This window comes from Lates calcarifer, linkage group LG15 (genome assembly GCF_001640805.2).
Source record: "Lates calcarifer isolate ASB-BC8 linkage group LG15, TLL_Latcal_v3, whole genome shotgun sequence".
In the NCBI taxonomy this organism is placed as follows: Eukaryota; Metazoa; Chordata; class Actinopteri; family Centropomidae; genus Lates; species Lates calcarifer.
The window spans coordinates 18,082,938-18,098,111 of NC_066847.1; the positions used below are offsets into that span (position 1 = coordinate 18,082,938).

General features: G+C 39.9%; 1 protein-coding gene across 2 annotated transcripts in view; it reads right to left on the reverse strand.

Annotated features, from left to right (window-relative positions):
• Positions 1–281: 281 nt before the first annotated feature.
• Positions 282–15,174, reverse strand: part of hace1 (HECT domain and ankyrin repeat containing E3 ubiquitin protein ligase 1) — a 33,298-nt gene continuing 18,405 nt past the window's right edge. Inside the window, exons 15-24 of one of the 2 annotated variants that reach the window (XM_018665750.2) lie at positions 13,233–13,344; positions 11,903–12,000; positions 11,727–11,814; positions 11,488–11,637; positions 11,005–11,201; positions 8,099–8,230; positions 4,650–4,748; positions 3,398–3,468; positions 2,774–2,887; positions 282–1,465 (exon numbers count right to left, since the gene is read on the reverse strand). In XM_018665750.2, coding sequence (XP_018521266.1) covers positions 1,363–1,465; positions 2,774–2,887; positions 3,398–3,468; positions 4,650–4,748; positions 8,099–8,230; positions 11,005–11,201; positions 11,488–11,637; positions 11,727–11,814; positions 11,903–12,000; positions 13,233–13,344 — 1,164 coding nt within the window. In that variant the 3' untranslated portion in view covers positions 282–1,362. Of the gene's footprint in view, positions 1,466–2,773; positions 2,888–3,397; positions 3,469–4,649; positions 4,749–8,098; positions 8,231–9,830; positions 9,946–11,004; positions 11,202–11,487; positions 11,638–11,726; positions 11,815–11,902; positions 12,001–13,232; positions 13,345–15,174 lie in introns of those variants that run through there. The other variant, XM_018665753.2, reaches the window with a different exon arrangement.

Below are 15,174 nucleotides of genomic sequence, written 5' to 3' on the forward strand. Positions count from 1 at the left end.
ACATGCTGTCTGATCAGAGCTGCAGCAGATGTTGGACTTGCTAAACACTGGTTAGGGGCCATTTAGCAGCAGTGGACCTGCTGCTTTAAACTGGTGACCCAACATGGCACTCACACAGTGGGTGTGAATGCTATGTCCTCACACCAAAAGGTACTGACACACCAAAGGGCTGCACCTTAGCTGCTTGTACCTTCCTCTTACTCTCAATACCTCCCTTTATTCATTACCACACAGACAAGAGACACATTTCTCCTGCGCAGCTCATTACTGGATCACCTGGCTTATCAAAACTAATTTTATTGGATAAAATCTCAAAGAACAACACATTTATGGTAAACTACATAATTTGATACTGAAGACATATCAGATGTATGTATAAATGTTCAATTTTCAAACAACAATATGTTTATAAAAGTTTTTAGATGAGGCATTAAAAACAATACTGCTTGATAATGGGATTGTACATATCAAATCAATATGTGCACTCCATTCACAAATGGAAAGAAGGAAAACCAAGTTGGCAGATACATTCATGACATGATCCCCATTCCTTTCAGATTTAAAGCACATTTTCAGCATCTTTGAGTAGGCAAAATACAGATAAAAGAATGTATTTAAAATGATTCCAGCTTTTACTTTTTGGCACTGCAAGCCAAACATTTGTGGATGTGTGGATATATTGTATCATTCCTCATTAAAGTTACTAAACAGGGACAAATATAAACAGAAGGCCATCACTAAAGAATATTGCTATCCTTTCATGAAGCACAAATATAGCTGACAGCAAAATACTGACTTAAAAAATTATAATGAACTTCACAGTAAACATGACACATGCATTTTATGCTATGGGGATGGAGGCTTGTGTTCAGACAACAATGTAGGCAAATAGAAAATGCAGTGGCCATACAGTATCTCCAGTACCTACTTCATTGTCTACAGTTTATGTTTTGCAAACACACATGCTGCACCACAGCCGGATAAAGCCAGTCTTTGATACACTAAGGTCAAACTAAAATTAAAACTTATTGTTGCTATGAAATCAATGAATATTTATCCTTGGCATTTATTTTATTATGTGTATTTCTTTGGTCAAATTTGTAATAATCCAGAAGAAAAAAAAATGTTTATTTTTGTGTTTGTGTTTTTTAATAAATATACATATACATGAAAATTGTCAAATTTAGATATTAAACTATTAATTGCATAACAAAAAAAAAAGGTTCTGAACCTGTGTTGTGCCTTTCTAGTAGCTGGATTTCCTTTTTGTCATCAAAAGCAGTGCCTGACAATAAAAACAGTGTCTGTGGAGGAGTTGCATAAGCGTGCAGATCCTCACAGTAGCAGGAACTGATATGATATTTATGCCATGGTGTACCCATAGCTCCCACAGTGCAGAGCTACCAGCAGCCTGTCTCTCAGGACCTCCTGACTCGGGTATTCGGGTAGTTTCAGCATGTTGATACTGCAAATAGGAGAGAAAACAAAAGGGGATGGGGGAACATGTTCAGCACTGTGTAACACTGTGGTCATGATAGCTCACATCAAGCCAGTGGAGGAGTACTGGTATGAATTGAATTACTCAATGCACATTCTGCCTCACAGAGATCGCAAATGTTTTCAAAGTGTTCCATCAGTGTACGAGAACATTATTACCCAGTGCCGACAACACTGAAGACACATAGTGCCCTCTAGTGCTGAGTAATATCTGCCAACCGTCCCTCTGTTATGGCTGTAGAGTGACTTGTACTGTGTCTGTATGTCTGTTGAGTCATTCCTTAATCTTTAACAGGGTTGACGGGAGATAACAAGGGTTTTTTCCAATGAAGAATAAACCTACACCTTTGGAGTACTGTTGAGCATCCTTGCCAGCACAGTAGAAGTATGGCACCGAGCCAATAAACAAGCCTAACTGTGAGGAGTTTAAGACTGAGTCAAAGCCAAGTCCTACACAGTTTACTGGTCTTCATAGTGAGAGTCAACTGTGATAGATCATCACTCATTATAGTCCTTTAGATTTAGAAAATAGTTTGAAATGTGATAGCAATAATGAGTACCGTAGTCCAATTAAATACTGCGTATGCAGAACAGAATCAACTCATTTAACTCCGAGGCTGAAAGATTGATGTTCCTTCAGGAATTCAAATTGGGGCATTTTATACATAAACATGCCTAAATGTTGCATTTCCAGGTCCAATGGTTCCCTATAGTTTCCCAGAAAAAAAGAATATGTAATTTGAGGGGGGGGTCAGAATGTCATTTGTTTCCAGGCAAGCAAACAATTTAACAAAAATAAAAAGACAATAACTTAGTTCATTTTAAGAAGTTCCTCTGAAAACTGTCTTAGATAATAATAATTAATAATATTATTAACACCAAATTACATAGCTCTTTTCCAAAAACTAACTACTAAACTAACTAGGAAATGAGTATTGTTGTTACATGGCAAAGGCACACACAGGAAAATATGCAGTACTTGCACTTGTCAATAAAGATATTCAAGAATTCAACATCTCTATGGGGAACTGATGGCTGACTGACAGCAGAGCAGCCTGTCCAGTCTGATACAGAAGTGGCATATAAATTAAAAGCCAACTGGATCTCATTGAGGGCAAAGGTAATGCTGGTGGCCAAGACCAAGACAAATCCCATGAGATCATGGAAAGTCAAGAATAATAGAATGAACATCTCAAAAAAGACCAGAATTGCATACTACAGGCTTAAATAGAACTAAGCCAATAGGAAGAGAGTGACAGAGAAATAGAGTGATTACCAGGTACTAGAGGTAGGCAGTAGGTTGGAGGTGTATGGCACTGCAGCAACAGTGAACTTTTGTAAACCGCTGCCACCCATCAGGTAAGCAAAACCACCATGAGGAACCCTGGAACTGATGGAGAAAGATGCTTCATTACAAGTGCCTTATGAAATATCATATGCTCAGTACTTTTCCAGCCTGTTCTACATGTCAACAAAAGGAGACAGATAGTGGAGACCCCAGAACTGTGAATAAGATCATGGGGGCCTCATTCTCTGTACACCAACAAGGTTAAACTGGCAGGGCTCCTAGCCCCATCAAGGACAGGAGCTAATGCGAGGCTGCATAGCTGTGTAATCTCCTGAGGGTGTTGACCCCTTTCTCTCAGGGCTACACTGTTGTGTAATCTCTGGAAGATGTTTTCCTCTTCGTCAACATAACCTTGTCTGAATTGCATTTAATCTATAATCTACTGTACTCAGTACTCATTGTGCAATGGGTCTGTTTGCAAACATATGAATTAAACTTACAGAAAGATAACCGTTGACTCTGTGCTTTAATCAACAGAAGATTCCCATAACAAGACATTCACACATTTTTTTTTAAATATCAAGAACTATACTCTAAATCTTGCATACAAACCTTCCAGTAACAAACTGAAGCAGAAGAACCCGTTCCTCCTGGGTCAGGCTCTCCACCACCTCCCAGAACCACTGTAAATAAGGCAGACAGATTATCACAGGAAGACAGAGTGAGATAACCCAGAGAATGAGGTTGTTTTGTTTGTGTAAAAATAAGTTGTGACAGGAATGTAGCAGGTTCTCCAACAACATTCTCATCATGAGTTATTTTGAACGTTGTGGTATTTAAGTTGGCAATATTTGATCAATGTGTACAGAAACCCTTGTGCAACTCTGGTGCATTCAGAAAGTATTTTTAGCATAAGGCTGCAACATAACATGAAATAATGTGAAAAAAGCGAAGGGGTTTGAATACTTTTCAAATGCACTATATGTTCAAAAGTAAAATGATCAAATGGGCTGAAAATACATACATGTATTTACTTAATTCACTTCCAGGTAAGTCAGAAAATGCATGAAGCAGAAAGAGAGTTTTAAATCCAATCCAGTACAATTTTATATTCAGATTCTGGTACAAAGTTCACAAATGAAGCAATGCTTTATGAATAACACCTATGAGTGTCAATGTCAAGTGGTAAACATTAGGGGTGTAAATCACAAGTTTCATCATGATATAATATTATATAGATTTGCACTGCATTCTCTAATTAAAAACGTGGAGGAGAGAGATCATCCATCCATCCATCCATCCATCATCTATACTACTTATCCATTAAGGGTAGCAGGGGGGCTGGAGCCTATCCCAGCTGTCAATGGGTGAGAGGCAAGGTACACCCTGTACGGATTTGAATTCGATGTCCACCTATTTCACAAAGTCTGCTACGATACAATTTTGCTTTATGAGGGACGTTACAATATGTATGATATCTGATCAATGTTTTCATTTTGGATCGATGCTATTGGATCGTTGAATCAATGTCGATCGATGGATCCCCTAGTAAACATCTGATGTCTAGGCACATCTGGCTCTCAAACTTTATGCAGAGTTAAAGACTGATGAAGGAGAAAGCAGGAAACATGATGTTTGAGTGATCCTAATGTTTGTCATTGTTTGGTAAATGTTGCTTTCCTTTAAATTCTTCAAACTTTTTTTTTTTTTTAATTCTTCAATTCTTCAATTCAAATTCAATAAGGTGACAACCTGTACCTAAGGTTTGGAGAACCAAACTGGTAAACATCAATGTTACTAAAAACTGAAATGATTCAAATGAAATTACTCAAAGGATTTAACCCATGTCAGATGTAGAGCCTACCTGGATTACTGGCTCCTGAGGGTCATAGCCACTGGTGTACTCGGTGTTCCTGCACCAATCCTGCACATCAATCTCTGGCATCCCTGACAGCAGGAGCTCCTAAACACATATCAGATGTTAAAATAAGTAACATACAGTAAATTTCTAAACTGGTTATCTAAGAACTGGCCTCTACTTGCAATGACTGTTAGAGATATACAGATCTAACTTTTTCCATTTCCATAATCTTATATTTACATTTACCCATTTAGCAGATGCCACTATCCAAAGTGACTTCCAAGTGCTGGGGATCAAACCTCCAAACCCTGCAATCAGTGCACAATCCACCCCAACACCTGAACCACAGCTGCCCCCAAGGTTAAGCAAGGTGGTCTAGATGTCCTAACCCAAGCAATGTTTTCCAGTTCCTCCTGGGGGATTCCAAAGCATTCCCAGGCCAGATGAGATGTATGGTCTCTCCAGTGTTATTATTGGGTCTGGGGTCTACCCTGGGGTCTCCTGCCATTTGGACGTGCCTGGAAAATCTCTAATGGTTTAAATGTGTTTTGTGGACTTAGAGAAGGCTTATGATCATGTTCCTCCTGGGTCTTGTGGGGGGCCCTGAGAAAGTATGGGATATGGGAGGGTAGAAGTCAGGCACATTACCAGCTGGTGTTGACTTCCACCAGGGTTGTCCCTGGGGACCTCAGAATCACCTCTCTGCTTTTTGCAAATGATGTGATTCTTTTGGCTTCAGACAGTTTGCAGCAGAGTATGAAGGGGTTGGGATAAAATTCAGCACCTCCAAGGAGGCCATGGTCCTCTGCTGTTAAATGGAGGATTCCTCCCTTTGGGTTGGGAGTGCGTTCCTGCCTCAAGTAAAGGAGTTTACATTTCTCAGGGTGACAGGTGGATTGGTGCAGCATCTGCACTTATGTCAGTGTTGCACCAGACTGTTGTTGTGAAGATTGAGCTAAGCTGGAAGGCGAAGCTTTCGATCTGCCTGTCGATCTATGTTCCAAGCCACACCTGTGGTCATGAACTCTGGATAGAGATTAAAAGCATGAAATCACAAATATGAGCAGCAGAAACTAAATTCCTGCTGAAATGAATTTTCTCAGAAAGGTGGCTAGGTTCACCCTTATGAACAGAGTAAGGAGCTCAGACATCCACAGGAATACAGCCACTGCTCCTTCATGGCAAAAGTGGTTATGGCATCTGATCAGGATACTTCCTTGGCACTTTCCATTGGAGGAGGCAATGGTGTAAAAGTCTCAGATTTCAAGTTTCATCAATGTTCTGTATGTTTGTTTCATTTTGCTGTTTTTTAAACTGAATCAGTATTGGGTTTTACAGTGGACACATACATACACATGGTGACGTATGCCCAGACCTTTTTTTTTATCTTTTAACAATTGCAAACACTGAACATGCTGCACTCATGAGAACTAGTGCAGCCTGAAGCCCAACAACAAAAATCTAGAAAAGTTTCAACCACAGGTAATGTCCTCTATAACCAGAGTATATGCTCTTGAGGCAACTGCCAATGAGAGTGATAAGAGATTGATGAAACTGGAAAAAGAAAACAAAACAGCGTTGGAGGACATAAAAATTATTAATTTGAGGATACTCAGATTACTTGAAAGGAAAATGGGAGACTGAAACCCATGGTGAAATGTTATAGAAGGTGTGATCAAGCAAGCAAAAACCATGCCTGATTTAAATTTGACTACCATCCCCTTCAAGATAGTCACCTTGTGCAGCAATACACTGCTCCCAGCATTCCTACTATGCTTGGAACACCCTGAAAGTCCTGTAAGAATGTCAGGCACCATCTAAACTATCTCCACCACCGTGTTAAAATGGTAACCCTTCAGTTTGAATTTCATTTCGGGGAAGAGAGGGAAATCATAGGGAGCCAAATCAAGCAAGTAGGGCAAGTGATGATTGTGTTGGTACAGCACATTTTTAATGCAGTGTGTGTGGAACAGTGCAGGAACAGTGTCAACGGTGCTGACAGTCTGACCCTAGGGGATGAATTTAGGAGTGAGTTATTTCTCACATCTCCTGCATGCGTACTACCATGCTGCGCTCAATTCATTCACAACAAACTGCCTCTGAACTTTTTATTGCACTTTATATGAGCTTTTTAGCCGCAAAGAACTAGGGCCATCACCTGTGATTGCTATAGCCCACAGAACTTGGCAAAACAAAAAGAAGAGATGTATGACATAAAGTGTGAAAAGCTCTGAAGCAAGACAGCGCATTATTCGTCTTACGGTTGTCAAAAGGAGATGCTCAGAGGGGCCGAAATACTGAGGATATAAAATCAATCAATTTCAGAATCTATTAAATATCTGTTATTTCATGGATTGTACACAGAATAAATTCAGCCATTTATCATTTTTTTCCAAAATCTTGACAGGGGAAAGGTTAATATTGCATTACTTCAAAACTTCATATAATGTCACAAATATAAATTAATAATCATAAATGTAAAGTTGCCTCATTTCCTCTACAGTAGAAACAAAAGGAGGTGATTAGTAAAATGTTACGACCTCCTCTGCGTGTCCCCTCCTCTTAGGTTGTCCTTTTGTGTGTGTGTGTGTGTGTGTGTGTGCCTGTATCGTGCCTGTATACCATGTGGTAACACTCCTGGACACTTTGTTTGCTGAATAGTAATCTGAGTAATTTTCCAGCGTTTTCTGAACCTCTCACTAATCGTGTGTTTTCCCAGTGCTTCAGCCTTGCTGGGCCCAGCACAGCTGTCCAACTGCTGCGAAACTGCCACTGAGAAGCACACCTGATGATTCAGCATAGGTAGGCTATTGATGGTATCAAACAGGTAATGAGGTAAAGAATAGTGCCTAGTGTTTGCCCTTGTATTTGGAGTTCTGCCCAAAGGGTTCAGTTTTTGTTTTGTGAGGCCAAAGAATCTTTTTCCTCATGCTCCTTACTGTCCCTGCCTATTAGGGTGCTTAAAATCTCAAATTACTCCTTTAACATTTGGAACTTTCCTGAGTAAGCGATTACTCTTTATAATGCAGCAGCAGTACACAACTAATATGTACTATGCAATCTGGGTTGATGTGTTCATAATATTGCATATGGGATTTTTCGGTCAATGAGAAAATATTTGAACATTGCCATCTTTATCCTTCAAACTCTATGTAGATTAATACTACTGAAAGCAGCAGATCAGAGTGAGAGGAAAACAGCTGCTGTGCTCTGAAAACATCAAACAGGCTCTTCAGTTGGCAGTTGCCCTCTAATGAGAACATGACCAAGATATGACCAACAAATCCAGGGTGGGATAGGCATTGAGAGGAGAGGGGACATGAAACATGCCAACACACAGAAAAAAACTCTCATCAAGCTGGTGAAGAGGGCAGAGCTTCAAGGTGACCACCCCCCACCCACCCCCTGGCAGACGCAGAAAAAGAGAGGAAGGTGAGAGAAGGATGACTAACCAATTCATATTCATCGAAAAGCTGGATGAGAGAGGCGGGAATGAAAGTGTGGAATCCTTGTAGGAAGGCATTTATCTGAGGCTGGATGGCTCGTGTCATCCTCAGCTCCGTCACCAGCTGTACATACTCGGCCTGAGAGAGGATACAGATACACACACACACACACACACACACAATGATCAGAGTCTTCAAAAATAAATACTGATGGACAAGAGAAACAGACATAACTCATACATTCTTTAGTTATTCTCTCTATTCCTGTTGGACTGTTCCCTGCTTTACAAGACAGTGCCATCTGCAGGAGCACTGCAGCACTGCATTCTCTAATTAAAAACCTGGAGGAGAGAGATCATCCATCCATCCATCCATCCATCCATCATCTATACTACTTATCCGTTAAGGGTAGCAGGGGGACTGGAGCCTATCCCAGCTGTCAATGGGCGAGAGGCAGGGTACACCTTGTATGGATTGCCAATCCATTGCAGGGCCAACACATATAGACAAACAACGAATCACACTCACATTCACACCTACAGCCAATTTAGAGTTACCAATTAACCTAAGCTGCATGTCCGTGGACTGTGGGAGGAAGCTGGAGTGCCCGGAGAGAACCCACACAGGCACAGGGAGAACATGTAAACTCCACACAGAAAAGCCCCAGGCTCAAACCAGGGCTCGAACCCAGAACCTTCTTGCTGTGAGACGGGAGAGAGATCAATATATACATAAAAATGTAAACTGATGTTATATCAAGTCAAGTCAAGTCAGTTCTATTTATGCAGAACTAAATCATAAGAGAAACTATTTAGGGGCACTTTTCACGTAGAGCAGATCTAGACCCTACTCTTTACAATTATTATTATTATTTGCGGAGACCCGCCATTACCCCATGAGAAAATATTTGACAGTGGTGAGGAAAAACTCCCTTTTAACAGGAAGAAACCTCAAGCAGAACCAGACTCTGAGTGGATAGTCATCTGTATACATGTGTAATAATAATAATAATAATAATAATAATAATAATAATAATTGTAGCAGTGGGTTTAGAGTAGAATCATGGGGACAGCAGGATGCTTGCAGTCTCAGATCTAGACTGTACAGCTCCAGAGGCAGAAATACTTACACAGCATTATGAGGGGAAGAAGATTCTGAGTTGCTAACATGCATTAATGGGATATGAATGCGTACAGATGAAGTAAGCCTGCATTCTGGGAGTGCAGTGTTCTAGTAGGATAATGGGGTACTATGAGCTCTTTAAGATATGATAGTGCCTAATCATTTAGGTTAGGTGAGGTTAAAGACTTTAAATTCTACTCTGGATTTCACAGGGAGCCAGTGCAATGAGAGGCTGGTATAGGATGAATCTCTCAGCTCATGTGCAGCAGCATTGAAGCATGAAGTTTATTTTATGTGGGTGTTAAAGGACGCGATTGCCAATACCACTGCCCTGATACTGAAAGCCTGGACCATGCCATCTAAAGTAACTATATTGTTATATAATGTTTTCTGATGTGTGTAGGACCAAGTACTTGTATATATAACTTGTCTGAGTTTAATAGAAGATAATTGCAGGTCCAAAGCATTCTTGAAGTTTAGCTAAGTAGTTGGTTTCATCAGGCTTTACTGACAAATATAACTGGGCAATCTGCACAACAATGAAAGTTTAAAAACTGTTATTATTCTGTATATTGTTCTGTCCAAGCACATAACCTTGTAGAACTCTGTGTCTAACTTTTGTATACAGATTCATTGTACATGTGGAAACTGAAATCAATTTGATAAATAGGACTTAGCTTAGTGCAGTTTCTTCATCCACACAACTGATTGGTGACTGCTTTGTAAAGGATCTTATAGAGAAGGGGAAGGTTAAATACAGAGAGAGAGATTAGGCTTTTAAACAATAGGTTTAATTGCAGCTACTTTAAAGGACTGTGGCATATAGCCTGTTAATATCTCCCTCCTGTTAATATCACCTCTATGATCAATCCATTCCTTAGAAACAGCTCTTAAATGTGATATGTGTGTGTATGTGTATATATACACACACACACACATACATCTTGGCAGACTAAGTGAGGTGAGAGTCTTCCAGTTTGTTGGAGTGCCAGATCCTTTCAAGTTTTTGTAATATTTGCCTATTATCTGCTTTTCTTTGGAGGGGAAATAGAGTCAAGTGTCATTTGCAGTGAGCCTGCAGCACAATCAACAAAATGATCAATTTGGGAGTGACAGCAAGTCAGCATAGTTATATTTAGACATGGCCTGTCTGCCACTCCACAAGTACTGCTCTCTACCTCCACACCCAGCACCTTGCTACTGGGCAGCTTCTTGACCAGGCAAATTGGTCCCGGGGGAGGGGCCAGACTAGGGGAAACAAAGAACCCAAAGGACAAATAAAAATGTCCTTCAAAAATGTGTAACTGTCAAAAGACCTATGGTTTGGGATGTAATTCAACTTTGAATAGTGATTAAAGACACACCATCTTGACAGCACATTGAAAAGACAATGTTCTCTTACAGCACAAATATGTTTAAATGTTACTGATAGTAAAACACTTTACCTTTTTTATTTTTTGTTTGACTGATAAGAAGCAGTGTCTCTTCAAACAGAGGAGAAAAAAAAAATTAAAAGAAAAAGCTGATATTAATGGAACACTAAATTTCGTGAAGCTGAACTTAGTTTTTTATTATTTATAATCCCAACAAATATGGGGCCCTCACACATTAGTTTAAAAATGTCTGTCTCTATTTTGCTTGCAATTAGTTTCAAATTATAAGTATTTTGAGTTTTTCCAGAAAAAATAGTGAAATAATTAGGAAAAACTGTAAAATATTACCTACAGCTTGTCCTTTCAACAAACAAACAAGTTTTGCATTATATGCCTCTGCTGTTTGCGGTGACTGACCTTGTTGTCTTGGGTGATCAGGATGCTTGTCCCTCCAGGTTTGAGTGGCACTTCCTCCATGGCTCCGAACACGTCCGTCTCTACAGAGAAGGTTAACTCAAGACCCAGATCACTGATGTCATTGTCCAGGATCCACTGCAGGTTCTTAGCGTACTCTGGATCGATGGACGATACATCCTGGTAGTTCACTGGGATACCTGAAAAACACATATAAACAAACACATATTAATAAATATAGTATGGAAAGTCATGATCACTGGATCAGGTTGTATAATGCTAAACCTGAAAGAGGTGAGATACATAAAGCTCCAAAAATGTCAGACAAAGTATGGGATGATGCAACAAAGACTGTGTGGGACATTCTGTGTACGCCCACAGGCGACCAAGATAGTTGAAGAACTCGTCAGCAACGTCAACAATGTTCTTTTGCCTGTATGTAAGCTTCAACACAGGTCAAATATTATTAATATTAATATATTTTACCCAGTATGTGTTTGTAGAAGGAGCGTGTGAAGTAGATGTTCACCAGCTGACGGTGGTAAAGAGCCAAACCCAGAATCTGACCTGCAAACTGGAAATAGTTCAGGTGGTCTGGGTTCACTGAGGAGTTACTGTTGGGTTGAAAAGTGGTACCTGTAGATCACAAACACACCCCTTCATTCCACATGATAAAGGTCTGCTTGTCACACTGAATGTTGTAGCTGTAAGGAAACGTGATCTACCATCAGCAGACTGAGTGAACAGTGCATAGTCTGGATTGATGATTTCACTGGACAGGATGTCAAACCATTCCCGAACCACGCCCTGACCCTGAAACACACAGAAAGGTTCAACGCAAACCACAAAGACAACTCTGCTTAGGAGAACTATGCAGTGTCATATGACTTTAGAAACTTACCATCCCCTCCTCGCCATGGAAACGCACAGCAATGCCCTGTTTGAGTTTCTCATTGGTGGACTTGGAAACCATCTCACAGCTACTCCTGAATATGGAGTCTGTTAGTGGAATAGAAAAATATAATTGGTGTAGAACAAAATGTCAAGGAGAGGAAGATGGGAAGAGCAGATGGGAAAATATAGCTGTCAGGGTCGGAGGTACATAATTTCTGTTCTCTTACTCATACAAAGGACAAACTGCATAGAAGCAGGCAAGTTACTGTCACTTATTGGCAAAAATCCACACACTGTAGAACTTGACATTAATCACTTTATCACAAAATTTTGCATCAGGCAGCATCTTTACTTCTGTAGTTGGATCCTCCCATTCATAACCACCATCCACACTGGATGTTGTTGAAAAAATGTGACATTTAAGGAAAAGAAATGTAATTAAAGTTTCTTCTTGATCACTATATTTGTTATTCTAATATAGTAGTATAAATTCTTCCATATTACGGAATTTAATATTAAAATATTCAATATCATTTATGCTTGGTATCTCTTCAGCAATAGTCTTTCAACATATTAATGATCTGTAATTGCCTCTCTATTTAGTAGTCTCTCTGTTACTAACAGAGTACACCTGTCCACATGGGATTGAAATTGTGTACCCACATGCATGGTTTTCACAGGAAATGATGCATGATTGTAATGTATTGGATGTGATCCAGAGCCATGCATTTCAAGAAATGCAGAAAACAACAGCATTTTTGACAGTAGTTGCTTTAGGCATATTTGCTGCTTCCAGTGCTAAATGTTATTTTGAACAGAACTCTGGAACCTGTTTTCTTAAACTGCATTTGCTCATACCATTAGTAACCACAGGTGTTGCCAAACAGTAGCACTATGTATTTATTTCCATTAGAACACTGCATTGGCATAGTGGGGCTGCCAACATTGCACTTAGATAGATATAGGTGGAACGCTTTTCATAGACTCATTAGTATCTGAAAAAACAAACAAACAAACACACACACACACACACACACACACAATAATTCAGCCCCTTGCATTTTTAATGCAGTGCAAGAAGCAGAACAAAATCCAATTAATAAGGCTTTCAGAGAGGAGTTTTTGGTGTCTGTTTGGTGTCATTAATGTGGGCCTAAAGTGACACAATGCATTCACACTGTACCAGCTGGCACATATCTGCCTTCAGAGATTAGATTTGTGCATCTGCCAATAAACCAGGCAACACTGCACTGGACAGTAAATTACATTTGTAAATGGACTTGTGATCTTCTCATCAGACATGAACAGTGGAAGTCTACTGTGAGGACAGTTTGTACCTCTATGGATGAGGAGGATGTCATTCTCGTTGACTGGACGATGAACCATGTCTGAGTCTGGTTGGCCAGCCAGCAGATGCTCATAGAACCACTCGCAGCGATCCTTAAAAGGCTGGGAGGAAAAACAAGACTTCATCTCACATTGCACAGCACTTCTCTTAAACTAATTACCATTTCTCTCTGCTTTCAGTGGTAAAAGGTGGATTTTTCAGCCTCAGCTCAGAAACCCTTCAGAGCTTAAAAATACTTGCCTGTCACACAAAAATGATACTGAGGTCTATTTGCGTAATGTATGCCTTTGTTCTCTAAGCATTGGAGGTAGAGTGAAGGATGAGCATGAAAGAGAGAGAAAAGCTTTTCCCTTTGAGGCTGTGGAGCATGCCAAGAGAGGGATCAGAAGATGAAATCAAATTCATCAGGTTAAAATCTGCAATTAAAACAAGAGCCTACTCTCAGGCAAGCCACAATCCATGGATAACGAGGCTCAAATGCGGCAGCTCAAAGGAGATTGAATGAACAGTACACAAGCCAGAGCAGCACTTAAAATTTATGAAGCCATATCAATGGAACTTAAAACAAGTGTCATCACCATGTTTGTAACACTGTTTAACACAATGATCCTGAAGTAAAGACTCAGGACTTTCAAAGTCACTTTCTAAACGTCCCTTAAGACACAGATGGACTACTTGTCAAAGTAGAAAATAAAGAAAAATAAGGTAAATAGCCACAGGAGCCACAGTGTAGTTTGCATACGAGAAAGACATGCTGGTGAGAATTTGTATGTATTTTACTCAGTTTGGGTAATGATGGAAGACTCTCAATCAGCGTTGATTTCGTAAATGTAAAGTATAATGAAAAATATTCTTTGACAACCTTTTCTTTAGCATAAACAAGACTAAAACTAAATATAAAGTAGCCTCTGAAAACAAGAACTGTGACAAAATGTTATACTAAATCATAATAGGAAAACACTGCACCTAAAATGCAGCTGTGAAGTGTGGCATGATGGCGGCAGCGAGGAGATGTAGCATGGCAGGGGCTGTGGATCTGCACTTCTTTTTACATGAAGAAAGCCATTCATCTTGTGATAAAACCCACTTGTCAGTTGCCACATTAAATTTATTCTGTTTTGTTAAACACTACAAACTCAAGATCTGGCAAGAGATCCATACTGTGCTCTTTATTCTGTTGCTGCTGACCACTGTTGCACTACCTCTGTGAGTCTACCTGTTCAGAGCAATAAACACCGACTATCTACGCTGTTTGAAATCATTGGAGACAACAAGAGGCTTGATCAAGTGAAAACTGCTTACACTCTAACTATGCAGTTACCGCTCATGCCGTAAGTCTTCATTACTGCTTGCTGGGCCTCTATGCAATTTACTCATCTGTTTTGCGACATGGACAAGCCACAAGAGGCCTATGTAAACAAACCACTGAACAACGGACACTCACCAGTCCATCTCAAAAGATCCATGGTACCCTACTCCTGATATTGCTGCTATCTGGGGATATTCAACTAAATCCAGGACTAGTTGCCCCAGATTCTGATGCTGGGCCGCCTCCTAGATCTGAGGTGTCTCCCATGGAGGTGAGTGCCTATGGTTCACCTGTACCTGGCTCTTCTCTAAACGGAGTGTGCTATTGGGAGCTATGATCTAATAAGGAACACACAGCCGACACTACTCGGGGTAGTGTTGTAACCCTGCAGTAAGAAAACAGAGGTCTTCCAAAACTTTTCTGTCAACCATGTGAAGGTTATATGGGGGCCAAAGCTTAAACCAAGTGGACTTTTCAGTGGACATTTAAACATTAGAAGCATTGTTAAAACTGAAAACTGTTTTGTCCCAACAAATGTCTTTTTTTATTATAGGTTTTTATAGACCCCAAGCTGCAAATGACACATTTTATGACAAGTTTAACGATATTCTGAAAAAGTGTA